The sequence below is a fragment of the Ochotona curzoniae genome, unplaced genomic scaffold, assembly GCF_017591425.1.
Source record: "Ochotona curzoniae isolate NIBS_2020 unplaced genomic scaffold, NIBS_Ocur_1.0 contig_3527, whole genome shotgun sequence".
NCBI classification, from domain to species: domain Eukaryota; kingdom Metazoa; phylum Chordata; class Mammalia; order Lagomorpha; family Ochotonidae; genus Ochotona; species Ochotona curzoniae.
In genome coordinates, this window is record NW_024465897.1 from 463,957 (window position 1) to 481,637 (window position 17,681).

The 17,681-nt window shown below is 41.2% G+C and overlaps 1 protein-coding gene across 1 annotated transcript in view; it reads left to right on the plus strand.

Moving 5' to 3' along the window:
* Positions 1-1,063: 1,063 nt before the first annotated feature.
* The window catches only part of LOC121157563 (steroid transmembrane transporter SLC22A24-like), a 32,624-nt gene continuing 16,006 nt past the window's right edge, over positions 1,064-17,681 (plus strand). Inside the window, exons 1-4 of the mRNA XM_040981850.1 lie at positions 1,064-1,465; positions 3,459-3,562; positions 15,314-15,468; positions 15,563-15,731. Coding sequence (XP_040837784.1) covers positions 1,064-1,465; positions 3,459-3,562; positions 15,314-15,468; positions 15,563-15,731 — 830 coding nt within the window. The remainder of the gene's footprint in view (positions 1,466-3,458; positions 3,563-15,313; positions 15,469-15,562; positions 15,732-17,681) is intronic.

Consider the following 17,681-nt stretch of genomic DNA (forward strand, 5'->3'; position numbering starts at 1 on the left):
AGGCAGGCAAGACACAGAGGTTGTGGCTTAGGTCCAGGCCAAATTCAGGCAAACCCTCTTCCCATAGTTAGCAAGGGGTCAGGGCCTTTCCAGTGGAGTGGCTGGGTCCTTCCATAGAGCTAAAAGCATTTGTGTTGGGACACAGTGTGATGCACACTGACAGCTAGCTCACTTAAAGAAGAAATATGAAGAAAATATAAAGTGATCAAAGCCAAATTAACATGTTCATGGGGGTGGGTAGTATATTCCAGCCTCCCCCCTCTGCTTTTGAGGCTTGTTTTGTAAGGTCTTGATGTTTTCTTTCAACTATACCCTGGCCTTGAGGATTGTTGGTGAGGTCTCAGACATGATGAATGGCAAACTTTGAGCAAAAGTCATCAAATCCTTTAAAGGTGTAAGTGGGGCCATTGTCAGTTTTAATGGAACGAGGCAGGTCCATTATTTAAAAATACACACACATGATGAGACGTGGGCCAAAACCTTGAGGACACTCTTCCCCCATTGAAGGGGTGGCCATGATGAATACAGAATAAGTATCCACAGTGACATGAAGATACTTTTGTTTGCCAAAGGAGGAATAATGTGTCACACCCATCTCCCACAGAGCATTATCCTTAAGGCCATGACGATTGACCCCCCCACATGTTGTAAGGATTGTAGAAGACACAAATGAATCTCTTTTCAGAAAAAGACAGATCTATGGGCATGCATATATTAACCCATCCAATTGAAACAAGTTCACACAAGTCTCATGAAGCCCAGGATTAGATTCATTCAGAGAAGTACTTTGTCTAGCATCTTGTTAACAAGTGCAGATCTCTTTGCCAAATTGTTGCATCTGTGCCTCAATTTTCAACCTAGCAGCTGCCTAAACCTAAAAAAAAAATTGGGAGAAACTCTAATCTCTGCTCTTATGCAGGTGTGAGAAGGGGCCTGCCGTGGAGAAAGTGGAGTCAAGGTCTACACAGTGTCAGTGAACTTGGGGAAAGGAATCATTGTCTCCTCTGAACTTCTCTCCATAAAACAGCTGTGCTTCCTCTTGGAGACAAGCCCTTCAGCCTCAATGGCCTTTAATGAGCTCCTGGATCAAGCTGGAACTCTGGGAAGATTCCAGATCCTTCAGATTGCTTTCTTTTTTGTTGTCAACATGATAGCATTCCCTCATATGCTCCTGGAAAACTTCATTGCAGCCACTCCTGAGCATCGCTGCTGGGTCCCTCTCCTTGACAATCACACTGTCTCCCACAATGACACTGGCATCCTCAGCCAGGATGATCTCCTGAGAGTCTCCATCCCCCTCGACTCAAACCTGAAGCCAGAGAAGTGTCGTCGCTTCATCCATCCCCAGTGGCAGCTCCTTCACCTGAATGGGACCTTCCCCAACATAAGTGAGTCAGACACAGAGCCCTGTGTGGATGGCTGGGTGTATGACCAAAGCTACTTCCTCTCCACCATTGTGACAGAGGTAAGAGTCTTCTTGTGAACCTCTTTAGAGAAGTGATCTGTTCACTTTAGAGAAGTGAACGTGTTTTAATATAGATCTCTCTATAGAGATGTGATAAGAACTGAAAGTGTTGGAGTGAAAAGTAAAAATGGACTGGGACTTCTCTTACCCACTGTGTCTTCAGAAGGGTATGTAGTACCCATTGCTTTAGAGGTTAGTTATTGAACATCTATACCACAATATCATCACAGGTGTTTGATTATATTTTTGAGTTTGTTGAATTGAGCAAACTAAACATAACCTACCACCACATGTCATCATTAGTGATGATCACTGTTACAAGTGACTGAGGTAACACTAGGCACATATTATTCTAAATTGGTGCCATTCGGTACTTACTTCAAAACTGACACACAGCAAGTGAATCAAAACATCTGGGCATAGGATCAGGGCATCACTGTTGTTGAATCTCTTCAGCTGACTCAACATGGAATCAGTGACAAAGACCAACTGATAGGTGGGTAAATGCTCAGTACAACAGCACTCCAGAAATGAATGAAAATCAAGCCACAATGAGGTATCACCTCTGTCTCAAAAAAAGTATAGCAATGGCTACCTGTAAGTAGATGAAACAGAGCTCTTCTGAGTTCTCTTCTCAGAACTCTTTTCTTGCTGAGAATGTAAATCAAAAATAGTACAGACATTGGAAAACCAGGTGATGAACTGCCATATAACCTACTAAACTCGTGATTGAGTATTCATCCAAATGATGTGGAATAATTCCGTGATTCCTTTTCCTTCGTGGTTATTGCTGTTCACAGTAGCCAAGATATAATATCAGGAAAGGTTGTCATCAGCACATGAATTAATGATGAAAATATATGAGCCCATCTTCATATTTCAGTGAGTTAAAAAAGTATTCTGGAAAGATGAAATCCTGAATGAGCATCAGCATCTCTCCTGTCAGAATTAGTCCCTGTTCATGCACTTGTGATGTTCCTGCTAATACTTCATGTCCTTAAGTCCTGGCACCCATATGGGGGTCTCCAGTAATCTCCAACTCCTGGCTTTGGAACTATAACAGTCCAAGTTGTAGTGGGCCATTTATGGAGTGACCAGTGGATGGAAGCTCTTTTTCTGTGTGTATCTGTCTCCTTAACTCTATAACTTGCCTTTCAAAGGCAAAATAAATTAATGTTTTTTAGAAAAGAAAATGTTATGTACACAATAGAATTCCATTCCGTTATTTTATAAGATTGAAGTCCTACCATTACCATCCAAATGAGTGGAATGAGGGACATCAAGTTAATTGAAAGAAGACACCGGAAATCCATTTTAAAAAGAAAGATTAGGTCTTTACTGCAAAATTAATTTAAAAATCATTGTTCCTTCAGTGCCCAGCTAAGTACTTCTCAGGGCCAGAGCCCCCTTTCATCGTGAACATAGTGATGAACATAAAATGAACATGCTTGCTACATACTTGGAGAGATGGGGAGACAGAGGAAGCGAACTTTGATTTTAGCAAGATAGGAGAAATTTGCATTGGGTAATGGATAAAGGAAAATATCTATGGAATTTATAATAGTGAAATCTGAGTGTGGGCTCTTTTTGAACACTTGGTATAATTCCAAACTTTTAGTTTATATAGATTATTCTGAAGTCAAAAATTAGAAAACAAAAGCTAAGGGTATTAACAGTATAAATTATAGTTTCTTTCTAAGGTGCTGACAGTAACACAGTAAGGATTTTGTGATATAAGAGAAGAAAGACTACAGACACATGGCAGCAGATTGCCTGAATGGCTTGGGGTGAGTGAGGCAGTCGCGTGGCAAAAGCTGAGTAGGTTCAGTAGTTCTGGAGTGTGGGCAGCCCGAGGAGAGTGATGGCAGGTGAAGCTGGAGAGGGAGCAGCCCCATAGCAGGAGGCCATGTGTCATATGTAAGAATTTGTCATCAGGTTGAACAAAAGGGATTAAATTCTCCTAAACTTCCACTGGGTTGCTTTCCTCTTCCAGTGGGACCTGGTGTGTGATTATCAGTCCCAAAAATCAGTGGTCCAAACCCTCTTTATGAGTGGGTCACTGCTGGGAAGCCTGATACTTGGCCGTCTTTCAGACAGGTGTCATCTCACTTTCTTTTGGCCTGTTGATCACATGCTGCACATACTGATTTTAGAAATCCTTGATAAGCTCATGTGATGTACTTTAATTTATGCTTCATACTCTCTGCTTTTTCTGATTTTAGGAGGCTACGACCAAATAAGAGTGTTTTTATATGTGACCTGGATAATGTAATTTGTTGTTATGAATCATTTGTTCTGTTCACAGACATGAAAAAAGCATCTGGGTTGATTCCATAACTTTTATTGTGAATTGACCTGCAATAAACATAGATGTACTAATCTCTATAGTATGTTGATATAATTTTGTTTTGATAAATTCCCAAGCCTGGCATGAGTAGGTCATATTGTAGACTTATTTTCAAATCTCTGAGGAATCTCCCAAATGCACTGCACAGTGTTTGCAGAAGTTCACATTACCACCAACAGTGTATCAGCCTATCACCACAGCCTTGCCAACTTTTGTTGTGTGTTGGTTTTTGGATAATGTCCATTTGAACTGATGTGAAGTGAATTCTTGTTGTGTTTTAAGTTGCATTTCGCTAATGACTAGTGATTCTGAGCACCATTTCATATGTCTGTTAGTCATTTGTATTTCAATTTTGGTAAAATCATACTCATATTCTTAGCTCAATTCTTAAGTGAAATGTTTGACTTACTGAGTATCTTGTGTTTCTTATATATTCTGGATATTAATCATCTATCGGATACATACATGCCTTCCAGTATTTTTTTCAAAGATTTATTTATTTTCATTTGAAAGACAGGTTTTGCAGAGAGCAAAGGAGAGATGCAGAAAGCCTTCCATCTGCTGGTTCACACCCCAATAGCTACAAGTGAGTCGGCCAGAGCTGAGCCGACCCAAAGGGAAGAGCTAGGAGCTTTTTCTGGGTCTCCACATGGCTGTAGGGACCCAAGACCTAGGGTGATTCTCTGCTGCTTTCCCCAAGAGGAAGGGTTGGGGTTTTGAGACCAGCAGCCCAGTTGTGGAAGGGGACACCAAGGAAACTTTAGAGAGATGACCCATGACCTGGCTCCTGTGTGTACCATCCAATGTGGGGTCTGGCTCAGTCTGTCACCCTCATTACCTTCCACACACACTTGTGCTGGCAGGTGCTGGGTCAGTTCAGACCCCTATCCTACCTCATATTCAAACCAATGGATTTTGTGGTCTAGCCCAACCCAGCCCACCACACACTCAGCCTTCATATGCACCAGGGGCAACTGTGATCCTCAGTAACTCCACCAGCCCACTCCCAGCCTCAGCTTATACACATGCCAGTACGTGTAGCCAACGGGTGCAGTCTGTCTGCATCTTAGTTCACTTTTATACACAGCAGTGGATGTTGTAGTCTAGCTCAGCTTTACCAAGCCCACTATCCAACCCACATTCATGCTGTCAGGTACTATCCCTTGCCCCGCCAGGCCCACCACTAGTTCTGCTTCTCTTGCTCACTAGTGGGCGATATAGCCCATCAGAGATTTGGCTACAATTTCACTACAAAGTCCACTCCCATTTGTGGATCTTGCACTCTCCAAGTGGTTCTGCAGTCTAGCCTGACAGGACTTGCCCCCCATCCCAGCACTTGCCAGCTGATGTTGCAGCAAAGCCTGAGCAGCCTGCACTTACTCTGGTTCATGTATTCACCAGTAGATATGGTGCTTAGCCTAGACTGACTTTTCCACTAACTCAGGACACATTCAGGTTAACAGCCTTTTATTTTTTTTAATTTCATGATACAGTTCCACAGGTTTTGGGATTTCCCTTACTCCCTTCCTAAATGTTCATTCCCTCCACTGATTTCCCTTATATTAATACAGTAGTATAGTTCTTCAAAAACAATCATAAATCCAGCATTGCAGGCATGGACAATGACAGAGAATCCAGCACCCTATTGTCAAGGTATAGTTAATGGTTTCCATCTTTGGGAATCCATCTTTGATCTGGATGTACAGATGCATATTGGATATCACATCTGGATATGATAATCTCCATTATACAGTTACTATACATCCCCTTAGACAAAAAGCCATAATACAAAATCAACAACAGGAAGAAAAACAGAAATTTACAGTACAATGAGTTAAACAACTTGCTACTGAGTTACTATTACGTAACTGAAACCACAAAGAAGGATATCAAAAACCTTCTTGAAGAAATGGTATGACTTATGAGTCATTGAAGAATTTCATGAGAAAAAAACTGCTTTGAGAAAATGAAAATAAAAGCAAAAACATCAATGTCCATGAGATACAGTTTCTGTTGATGTTTGTTGGTGTGTTATGTCACCTGTAGGCAACAGATAGATGGGTTTTGTATTTTAATCCGGTTACTAATTTGTGACATTGGATTGATGAGTTTAAGCCATTTACATTCAGGGTTAGTATAAATAGGTGGTATTTTGGCCCTGTCATTTTAGGGTTGTTCATTGTTTGATTTAGACTTCTGTTGATATTTCACTGCGATGATATTCACATTTGCCTTTGGTTTTGGTGAGTGCTATTACCTTTTTTATGATTATAGTTATGTTTAGCAGTTTATAGTATTCAAAATAGATTTTACAAAACTTCATGCATTTTAGGATAATCAAAATAGATTTATAATTCTAACAAGCCATATATTAACAATTGAGGAATAGAATAGTCTTAAGCAGGTGCACAGAGAAATCTCCAATATCTTAGCTAGTGAGGAATAACTGAACTCTGCATCCTACCAAGTGATTTCTAGGAAAAGCCAAGTTGGGAACCTGACCAGTAAGGTACAGGCTGAGCAATTATAAGTCCGCTGAATTTTTCCTGTCCAAATCTTTATACATATTATTCTCTCTCTGTCTGATTTTGGGCTCCTGAGCAAACCTGATTGTCACTGCCAGAGAGGGTGGGGAGCCAAGTTTAAAGCTAAGTAATTACCAGAGAAATCTCCTCTCCTGAGTCCAGAAGGAAATTTGCAATTCTTCTATCTCTGAGGACCTCCTGGGCTCCTGTCTGTTGTTCCAATGTCATCAGACTCTATGAGGAGGGTTCTGGGATGTTTCAATCCCATGTGGGAGATCTGATAGAAACTGGCTGACCTCAGAGTTCTCAGCCTAGGAGGGCATTCAAATTCTCTGTGATCTTCTTGGCAGGAAGGATATGGTCCTTTGTGCCCATACTAACAATCTTTGATGATGTAACCACTGCTTCTGTGGCAAAAGCACTTGAGAGGCTTCTGGGGGTCTCTGGGACTAGGATATAGACCTCCTCTTACCCTCTTGTTTCACTCTGGGGTCCCCTTCTGCTCTTTGCATATGACCTCCTATTAAGAGGCTGTCAGGATACTGTCTTGGGTCCTCCATCCTGAACATCTCTGTATTTTTGCTCATGTCTAATGTGGTTTATCTATAAGTCACCTGCTGCAATCTTTTTAAATTATACTTAACGTCTTCCTCTCACACTCTAGGAAAGTGAAAGATTTCTCTGCCCTCCTGCCCTATCATGGAATAAAAAGTATATTAAAAGCATATCATGTTTTTTCAGTTCTTTGATGTAGTTCCTCTGGGGATTCCGTCTTCTCCAGGGGTAATGTTGTATTCAAGGTGGTTATTGCATCTCTGGTGCCAGAAGAGTCATAGGGAAACCCACAGATTTTTAGGGGAATCCCTCAGAAAAGTCCAGAGATAAGGACATAACCTTTGCCATGAATTAAGGATGTTCCAGATACCAGTCAGTTATTGTATCTACATAGGTGTTTGTAAGGTCCTATCTGAGAAAGTAGAAAAGTGTTCATCATCAGGAATATTAAAGTCTCCTTGAGGCCAATTTTTTAAATTAGGTGTTAAAAGATCCATTTTTACCAGAATTATCATATGCAGTCCCTTTCTCATTGATTATTGATTCATAGGTTACATAACAATATCTTATTTTGTGTGGTACAGACAGTTTAAGGGTGTGATAGCATTACAATTCACAAGTACTATTTCTAGGTTTGATATAATATTATCTTATATTAAGGCAAACCTGTGATATCTGATCTTTTGCAATTGGTTCATTTCCCTAAGCATAATAGTTTCCAGTTGGGCCCATTTGGCCATGAAGAAATGCATTTCATTTTTTAAATTGCTGAGTAGTATTTCATTAGAGTAGATGAAACATAGTTGCTTTGTCCAGTCTTCTGTTGATGGGCATTTCAGTTGCTTTCATGATCTTGTAATTATTGATTGTGCTGCTATGAACATAGGGGTGCATGTTGGTTCCTAATGTAACAGATGTTTTGGATATATTCCTAGAAATGCTAGTGCTGGGTCATATGATATGCATATTTTCAGTTGTTTGTTCTCCATACTGACTTCCATAGAGGCTGTACAAGCCTGCAGTCTCACCAGCAGTGGAGTTTGGTTCCCTTTTCTCTGCATCCTCGCCAACAAGTGTGGTTGGTGGTTTCCCTATGAGGGCTATCCTTACTGACATTAGGTCATACCTCAGTGATGTTTTTATTTGGATTTCCCTTATTACCAGGGAGCTTGAGGTTTTTACATATGTTTGTTTACCATTTGGATTTGTTCCTTTCTAAAGGACCCATTTCCTGTGTCCATTTCTTGAGTGGTTTGTTTATTGTGATGTTTTGGTTGTTCTGGAGATCTTTGTATATTCTGGAGATTAGCCCCTTGTCTCCTGTGTAGTGCACAACGATCTTCCCCCATTCTGTGGTTGCGTTTTGACTTTGTTGATTGTTTCCCTTGCTGTTCAGAAGCTTCTTAGTTTGATGCAGTCCCATTTGTTTATTTTGGTCTTGATTGCTATTGCTTTTGGTGATATTTTTAGGAAGTCAGGGCCTATACCTAAATTTTGCAGAGTATTTCCAACATTTTCTTCCAAAAGTTTGAGGGCTTCTGGATGTAGGTTTAGGTCTTTTATCCATTTAGATTTGATCTTAGTGTATGGTGAAAGATGTGGGTCTAGCTTCTTGTTTTTCCAGGCTGTCAACCAATTGTCCCAACAGCATTTATTGAAGAGACCTTCCGTTTTTCCTGGATTGCCCTCTGTTTTCTTGTCAAACATTATTTGGCTTTACTTGTATGGGTTCCCTCCAGCTGCTTCTATTCGACTCCGTTGATCTTTCTCTCTTTGTGCCAATACCAGACTGTTTTAGTAACCACCGCCCTATAGTATGTCCAGAGGTCTGGGATTGTGATCCCCCCACCAGATTCCTATTCTTCAGGATGGTTCTAGCTTTTCGTGGTTTTTTTGTTTTCAGATGAACCTTTGTATCATTTTCTCCAATTCTATGAAGAATGCTTTTGGTAGAATTGCACTGAATGTGTATATTGATTTTTGGTAATATGGACATTTCGATAATGATTTTGCCCATTCAGAAACATGGTGTATTTCTCCACTTTTTGAAGTCTTCTCTCTCTCTTTTTAAAGTATTTTGTAGTTTTCTTTATAGAAGTCTTCTACATTTTTAGTTAGGTTTATTCCCAAATATTTCATTTTCTTTTCTCTATTATTGTGAATGGTACCATGCTGGTTAGTTCTTTTTCCATCTTGGGGCTGTTTGCATACACTATGGCTGTTGATTTTTGTTCATTTATTTTGTACCCTGCCACTCTACCAAACTCTCGTATAAGTTCTAACAGTCTCTGTATTGAGTCTCTTGGTTCTTCTATGTAAAAGCTCCTGTATCTGCAAAAAGTGTAAGGTTGACTTCTTCGTTCCAAATTTGAATTTCTTTAATTTCTTTTTCTTGTCTTTATGGCCTCTGCAAGCACCTCTAGGACTATGTTGAATAGCAGTGGGGATAGCAGGTATCCTTATCTTGTTCTAGATCTCGGTGGAAAGGGATCCAGTTTTACACCATTTAGTATGATGCTGGCATTGGGTTTTTCATATGTTGCTTTGAATATGTTGTGAATTGTTCCTTCTAGGCCTACCTCATTTAGCATTTTTAGCATGAAGTGGCTGAATTTTTTGAAAGCTTTTTGTACATCTATTGAGATTATCATATGATTTTTTGTTCTTCAGTTTTGGGATATGGTGAATTGCATTTATACATTTACAAATGTTGAACCATCCCTGCATGGCCAGGATGAATCATACTTGATACGGATGAATGATCTGTCTAATGTACTTTTGGATTTTATTGGCTAGGATTTTGTTGAGGATCTTGGAATCTATGTTCATTAGGGATATCAGTCTGTAATTTTCCTTCTGTGTTAATTCTCTATCCGGTTTTCAAATTAAGGTGATATTGGCTTCATAGAATGAGCTTGGAAGGGTTGCTTCCTTTGTTGCATCTCTGTAATTGTCCTGGTCTTTTGGTCATCTGTGGAGAAGCACTGGCTCCTTCATCTGACTCATTTCTTTTTCTGTTACCTCTCCCCATGCCTGTGTGTTTTCTTGTTGCCTTGTGGTATAGGTCTCTGATGCATTTTGGGGGCTTTTCTGTGGCACTTGTAGTTGATTGGTGTCCTGGAAGTTACTAGGGTAGAGGCCCTCATGTTGTGACCCTCTTAGTGGGTGAAAGTGACAATATTTTATTTGTATATTTACCTATCTTTTTTTTCAAATTTAGGTGTCAGTTGTAGCCTGTGGAAATGTTCTTCCAGCCCTCTTATCTGCTTGTCTTCTAGCCTGATAGTCCTCCTGCCCACTGTTGCCACCTTTTGGGTGGCTGGAGTTATTGCTCTCCTTGATCTGGGTCTTGGGAGCAGGTTTTGTAACTTCAACCTGTCCTTCCTGCCAGCCAGAACAGCATGGGCCAGTAGGGCGCGGGTCCCACTCACCCCCTTTTCCACATTCTTGCGGTTCTGTGAGTCAGGAGGACTTCTGTCCTGGTAGGTTTGGGGTCTCCCTTTCGTGTGGTTCCTGCGACCTGCAGAGTGACGCAGGTATGGGATCCTTCAGGTGTGGAAGGATTTCAATCCTTAGGTTCTCCTGGAACGTTTGTTTCACTCTCTGGGTGCCCTCTCGCCAATGGCGCTCACTCCTCTGATAGGTCACCGAGCTCTGAGCCTGCCGCTGTCTCTTCAGTCCAGCCTCCCTTCACCTGTGCTTTGCCCCTAGGATCTTCATGCCTTTCTCCCCCTGCTATATGCAGGCGCCCTTGGGATTTTCCCTGTAGCAGTGACTCACCAAATTTCACTTGAGTCTCTGTTTACCCTGTTCGGAGTCTATCTTCACCCTCTTGGTTTGCAGTTGCAGTTTGCCTATTTTCATGTCTGTTTCACAGTTGTGTGGTACTTGCCTCAGTCCTGGCAACACCCAGGCATTTCCCACAGTTTTCCCCATGATTATCCTCTTCTTGCCCTCTCCTCTACTGAATCCCATCCCCTTCCTTCAGCACCATTGGTTACTTCAGCCTACCATAGTCAGCCATCTTGTCCCTTTGCAGTTTAACAGCTCTGTAAACTGACACAGCCTGGTCTGCCCCAGTCCCAAATTTCATGCTCACTCAATGAGCAATGGCCCAGCAAATGAGTCCCACCCCACTGGACTTGTCCTTTGTATGGCTTCTTACATGTGCTTGTTGATGGTGCACCACAGTCTGGCATGGCCCACCTCACCTTGGCATCTGCTGGGAAATGTTGCAGCCTGGGTCAGCCTGGCATACACCAATCCAGCCTGACCCCAATTCAAGCCATGCTGGCAGTTGCTACAGCCTAGCCCAGCCCAACCAGCACCCAAGTCCTGGCCCTAATGTGAAACATCTGATGTTGCAGCCCAGCTCAGCATGTCCTGCATCACCTCCTGGTTGTCACTTTTGCCGGTGTGTGCTATGAACTGGTCCAGCTCGCCCTGCCCTCAGACATGACTCACAAGTATGCAGTTGATACCTAGCCTGGTCTGTGCTGCTCCCAGCCTTGATTTTTCCACTCACCTACAGGGACTGCATCCTGACAAAGGAACTCTCCACATTCCTCTGTCAGGTCACCTGCCAATGGAAGATGTCATGTACACCAGTCAGTGAGTCCTTAACTCAGCCTGACTGGCCCACCTCCTGTCTTAGCAGGTACAACAGCCTTGCATGACCAGCAGATACACATTCGGGGTCTAACCATTGGTGCTACAGTCCCGCTCTGTCTTGTCCACCCTCAGACCCAGCTGTCTTGTGGTTCAACATGTGCTAAGACATACCCAGCCTGTCTTACATCCACCGTGGCTCTCAGGAGCACCAGTAGGTGCTGGAGGTTAGTCAAATCTGGCACACCCCAGACACAGTGCACACTCATACTGAGACGCTGCAACCATGTCCAGCCCAGTTTGTCATTCCCATTCTGGTTCTTGTGCTCAGCAATGGGCACTACAACCTATTCAGGATGTCCCCTTAGCTCATTGTCCAGGCCTGCCTCCAGGCACACATGCTGCCAGAGGTTGCTCCAACCCATCCTCTGTCTTGACCTTTGACAGTAGCTGTTGCAGCCCTACTTTCATGCAAACAGGTAGGTGTGATAGCTTAGCCCAGCATGGGCCACACCCCATCCCGACTATTGTACATGCCAGTGTGTTATGATTTGACCCAACGTCACCTGGCCTACCTCCTGATCCAGGCAAATACACCTGGCAACAAGTGAAGCAGCCTTTCTGGCTTGAATAGCAGCTAGCCCTAACTCATGTGTTTGACAGCGGGAGTTGCAGCTCACCAGGGGCGTTTTCCAAGTTTTCTCACCAGGCCCAATCCAACACCCAGGTTTTGTCACTGAGTGCTAGGCCTTTACTTGGTAGTCTGCCCCCTCTGTCTTGGCCTTTGTGTGCGCTGGTGGATGTTGTCCCTGGTATACCCTACACCCAGTTCTTGGGTGCAGCTATGGATATTACAGCCTGGAACAGCCTGGTCTGTTCAAAACCAACTAGGTCAGTTCTGTGGTGATGCCTAGGTTGGCCCTTCCCCACCACCAGTCCTTGAGGATACCAGAGGGTATTGTTGCCTCATTGTGGTGAACCTACTTATTGCCCACAGATTCTACCCTGAGATCTGGTTCCTCATGTGCTGGTTAGTGTCATAACCCAGCCTAACATGGTCAACTCCCTGTTCCAAAATTCACCAGTGGTTACTGTGGTCTAACCAAGTAGCCCCCGCAGTGCTAGCTTTTGAGTGCTTTGGTGGACTGTGGTAGATATTAACCAACCCAACTGAGGTTTCATACATGGGTGGGTACGTTTCTCTGACTGAGAAAGTTCCTCCAACTTCCCTCTTCAGAATCACTCAGTCTCAGTCACCCTGCTTATGTTCCAGTATAGTGGTCTTGTAAGTGGAAGTCCCCCAGAAGTTATTTCTCACCTGTAGTGTACTCCCACAGTGGTGTCCCATCTGCCATATTCCATGCCTTGCTTTTCCAGGTAATCCAGACCCCTACATCCAAGAGCACATGGCCTCCACAGCCTGGCCCTCTTGTGGGGTGGCATGCTATGCAGGAGTCCTACCAACCCAACCTGAATTTCAGCACATGCACAGATCTATGTAGTGGCTGCCCAGCACATGTGCTAGCCTGGGATCCTACTCCTCCACCTATCCTGGATTCAAGCAGTTGCATGGGGCCCCAAGCCAGTGGTACCATGCTAACCTGATGCCCCAATATGTGTACAAGTCCGCAATCCAGGTTCATGTGCACACAATACCAGCATGTTATCTGGGATCCCACTTCCAGATGACATCCCCACACACTTTTTCCTCTCTGCAGCATTCCCTGCCTCCCGCCCTTTTGGACCTAAGCATATGCAGAAGCTTCTAGGCCTGCTCTGTTTTCTTATCCCTGGCACAGGTATCATGGCTGCTAGAAGCAAGCTGCCCACGCTGTTGGCAGAAGGAAAAAGAAGCCCCACCTATTTTTCTTGTTTATGCTGAGATTTGTCCCTTCTATACACGATTGCTTTGAGCTTTTTATAATCACAAAAGGATGATATAACTTGTCAAATGATAATAATATGATTTTTGTTCTTCAATCTGCTAATGTGACATATCACATCTGGTGGTTTGTGTGTGATGAATCATCCTTGCATCACAGGGATAAATCGCTCTTGTCCAGATGGCTGATAATTTTGATATCTTCTTGAATTCCATTAGCCAATATTTTGTTGAGAATTTGTGCAGCTATGTTCATCAGGAATATCATTCTATAGTTCTTGTTCTATGCTGTGTCATTTTTTGGTATTGCAATTTAGATGATGTTGATCACATGAGTAGTGTTTGGAAGAGTTCATTCCTTTTCAGTTGTTTGGATGGTCTAAGAAAAACTGGAACCAGTTGGTAAAATGCAGCAGGGATCCAGTCACAGTCTTTGTCTATTGGTACTGTCTTCAGTACTGATTCAATTGCATTTCAATGTCTTTGTGCCCCAATTTTGGTATGTATGATGATTCTATCTATTTCTGTGGTATTACTTGTAGCATCTCCTTTGCATCTCTGGTGTTAGCAATTTGGGCCTTTTATTTTTTAATCAACTGAGACAAAGACTTAGCAGTTTTATTTTTTTCAAAACACCAGCTCTTCCTTTGACTGATCTTTTGTATAATTTTTAAGTGCCATTCTATTTGCTTCTTTTTGAAAAAATATTTCTATTTAAAGCCAGATTTTTAAAGAGAGCAGAGGCAAAGTGGGATTGTATTTTCCCCCAAATAGCTGTAATGGCCAGAGCTGAGGTAATTCCAACCTGGGAGCAGTTGGGAGCAAGGAGCTTCTCCTCAGCCTCTCATGTGGGTGTTTTAACCTGAGGCCTTAGCCATCATGCACTGATTTCCTAGGCTATAATTTGATAGCTGGATCAGAAGTGAATCATCTGGGAAATGAACCATTATCTGTAGTGGTATGGCAGCACTTGCAAGTGGAGGATTAGTCTGTAATACCACCACCACACTAGACACTAATTATTTTTTCTTAAATTTTGATTTTTCTTCCTATTTTTCAGGGTGTGATTTGTCTTATAATTTCTGGATTTCTGAGATAAATTGTAAGGTTATTTATTTGCTGTGTTTCAAAATTTTGATGAAGACACTAATTATGAAAGGTTTTCTATTAACATTGCTTTTGTTGTATTCCACAATTTGACTTAATCACTGTTATCTTTATTTGTTTCTAATTTTAATTTACTTTTCCTCTTCTTCCACATCCCGCTGCTAATTCACAAGTTGGTATTATTCAGGTTCCACTTGTCTGTATAATTTCTATATTTTCTTGAATTACTCATTTCCAACTGCATTCCACTGTGGTCAAAAAAGACACATGGTATGTTTTCCTAGATTTTTAATTTCTTGATAATCCTTATGACCTAGCTGAAGTGTATCCTTCAGGAATTTCCATGCAATTTAGAAAAGAAAGTATTCTATAGCTATGAGGCAAGATATTCTATAAATGTCAGTTATTATCATCTGATCAATAGTGAAGTTTAGCTCTTTTGATGACAATGATCTTTTCTCTCTAATTATTCTGTTGATTGATGAGATTGGGGTGCTGCTATGCAATACTATTGAGAGATAAAACAGGATGAAATTCATTTGTTGGAAATCATTGTGTTTAGTGACATAAGCAAGTCTTCCATAACTTAAATATCAGGTTTCCCTACTTTGTGGAGACATACAAACAGAGTACAAAAAAATGTAATGTATAAGACAAAATTGACATTTTGACATCTGTTTCTGTTGATGATAACTGCAGTATTCCACCATGTTCAAATACAGTGTTACAGCTGCTGAACATTCATTCTGAATTTCAAGATATTTCATGTGTTTTACGTTGATTATACATTATATTACTCCGGCCTAAGTAATCTTATTTCTTAGATATGGGCGGAAGCTGATATACACATGGTGTCTCCTCTTGATGGCCATCATGGAAACCAGCACAGCCTTTGCTCCAAATTTCATCATCTTCTGCATCCTACGTTTCTTGGCTGGGACTTTTGTCATGAATATTTTGTCAAACAGTATCAGCCTTAGTAAGTCAACAATGTGTGACTTCCATTATATTTGTGTCTTGAATTAACCTGGGAGTTTGCCCTTTGTCTGAAATTGTGCACATATGTTTTTCAGCATCAGAATGGACAGTGCCAAGATATCAACATATTGGAGTAACACTGATGTTATGTGCCTGTAGCATCGGACAGATGCTGTTTGGGGGAGTAGCTTTTGCCATTCGAGACTGGTACACATTACAGCTGGTTGTATCTATACCTTTGTTTGTCTGCTTTTTGCTGTCCAGGTATGTACAACCCAAGAAGAAACTATGTTGGTAAGACTCAAGTAAATATTGTCAGATAAACATTTAGTTGATTTAGGCCTGACTGCAGCCATGATTCCTGTTCATACCTTCTGAAATGCCTGAAATGAGAACAAGGAAAAGCATAACACTTCACCACAAAGATTGAGACTTGGTAGTCTTCTTTGCAGTGTAGCAGAGAGAGAATTGCTTATGAAATCAGTTGTAATAGACAACGACATGTACTTAGTCATGAAGTAATGACATTACATTCCAGTAAAGATGCACAGTGAACGAATGGAAAATGAAAGTAAAAATGTGCAGGAATAGCTTTCCTAACACCATTAAAGGTCATCTCTAAGACAAAAGCTGTTAAAAGGGACAAAGAGGGAAATTATTAATGATTTAAGCAGAACATGTGTCTATAGTAAATATTTGGCTCCTAATGCTGGAGTACCTTTGCAATTAAAAAATAGTTAGTATTGAATCACAGAGTGGCTTATGTCCCCATACAATAATCATGATGGATTTCACCTAAGCAGTTTCAAAGAACCACAACCACAGAGCTAATCTGCAATATTGGGGCACGGATCTGTTTCTTGGTTACAAACACTCACTCTACAGCTGCAGAATAAGCATTCAGCTTTTAAGAAATATATTTATTTTTATTTGAAAGCCAGATTTATAGAGAGGAAAGAGAGAGAGAATCTTCCATCTGTTGGTTCACTCCCCAAGTAGCTGCCATGGCCAGATCTGAGCCCATCTGAAAGCATGAGCCAGGAGCTTCCTGCAGATCTCCCATGCAGGTGCAGGGTTCTAGGGCTTTGGTCCATCGTCCACTGATTTTTCAGGCCACAAGCAGGGAGCTGGATGGGAAGTGCAGCATACAGAAATTCAAAATTGAAGTTAAAAAACTACCTGATGAATGAGATGATAGCAACTTATACAAGCTGATGAAATACTGCAAAAACAGTACTGAGGAAACTTTATAGAAATTATTGTCTATATCAAGAATTTAGAAAGGTATCAATTAAATGAATGAACAATGCATGTGTAAGATGTAGAAATACAAAACAGGCCCAAAATTAATGGGAGAGAACAAACATTTACTAGAGAAAAATTAAAGAGAATTGAAATGTAATAAACCATTCAAATATCAGCCAAATGAGCAGCTGCTTTCTTAAAATCAATAAAATTAGCTCAGCTGACAAAACTTGGAGGCTGAAGGTCCAAATTAATAAATGCAGAGAAGAAAACAAAAGTGGAGACGTTACATCTGACACTGCAGAAAGACAAAGAATCACCAGAAATTATTACAAGCAGCTATCTGCATACAAATCGTAAAATCTAGAAGGGAAGGATACAGTTCTGGAAACAATTTACCAAAGCTGAGGCATGAAGACAGGGGACATCTAAGTAGACCAATAACCAAGACCAAATCAATGATAAAGACCACACCAACCAAACAAAGTCCAGGGCTGGATGCTCTCACTGCTGAATTCTACCAAACCTTTAAAGAAACTTTAGTTGCAATTGTTCTTAAACTATGCAGCACTATAAATACTGAGAATAACCCAAACTCCTTCTATGAACCCAAATCACTTTAATTCCAAAACCAGAAAATGAAGCAACATAGAAAGAGAACTGTACAACACTATCCCTGATAAACTTGGATGCAAAATCCTCAGCAAAATACTCACCAAACAAACACAGCAACACATCAAAAAGATAATCCACCCAAAGCAAGAGGGATTTATCCCAGGGATGCAAGGATGGTTCAACATACACAAATCAAAAAAGATGATACAAGACATGCAACAAACTGAAAAAATAAATCCATTTGGTAATCACAATAGATTAAAAGAAAGTATTCAATGAAATACATCATTTTTTAAACACCTGTTCAATAATTGAAACAACATACATCAATACAATAAAGACAATATATGAGCA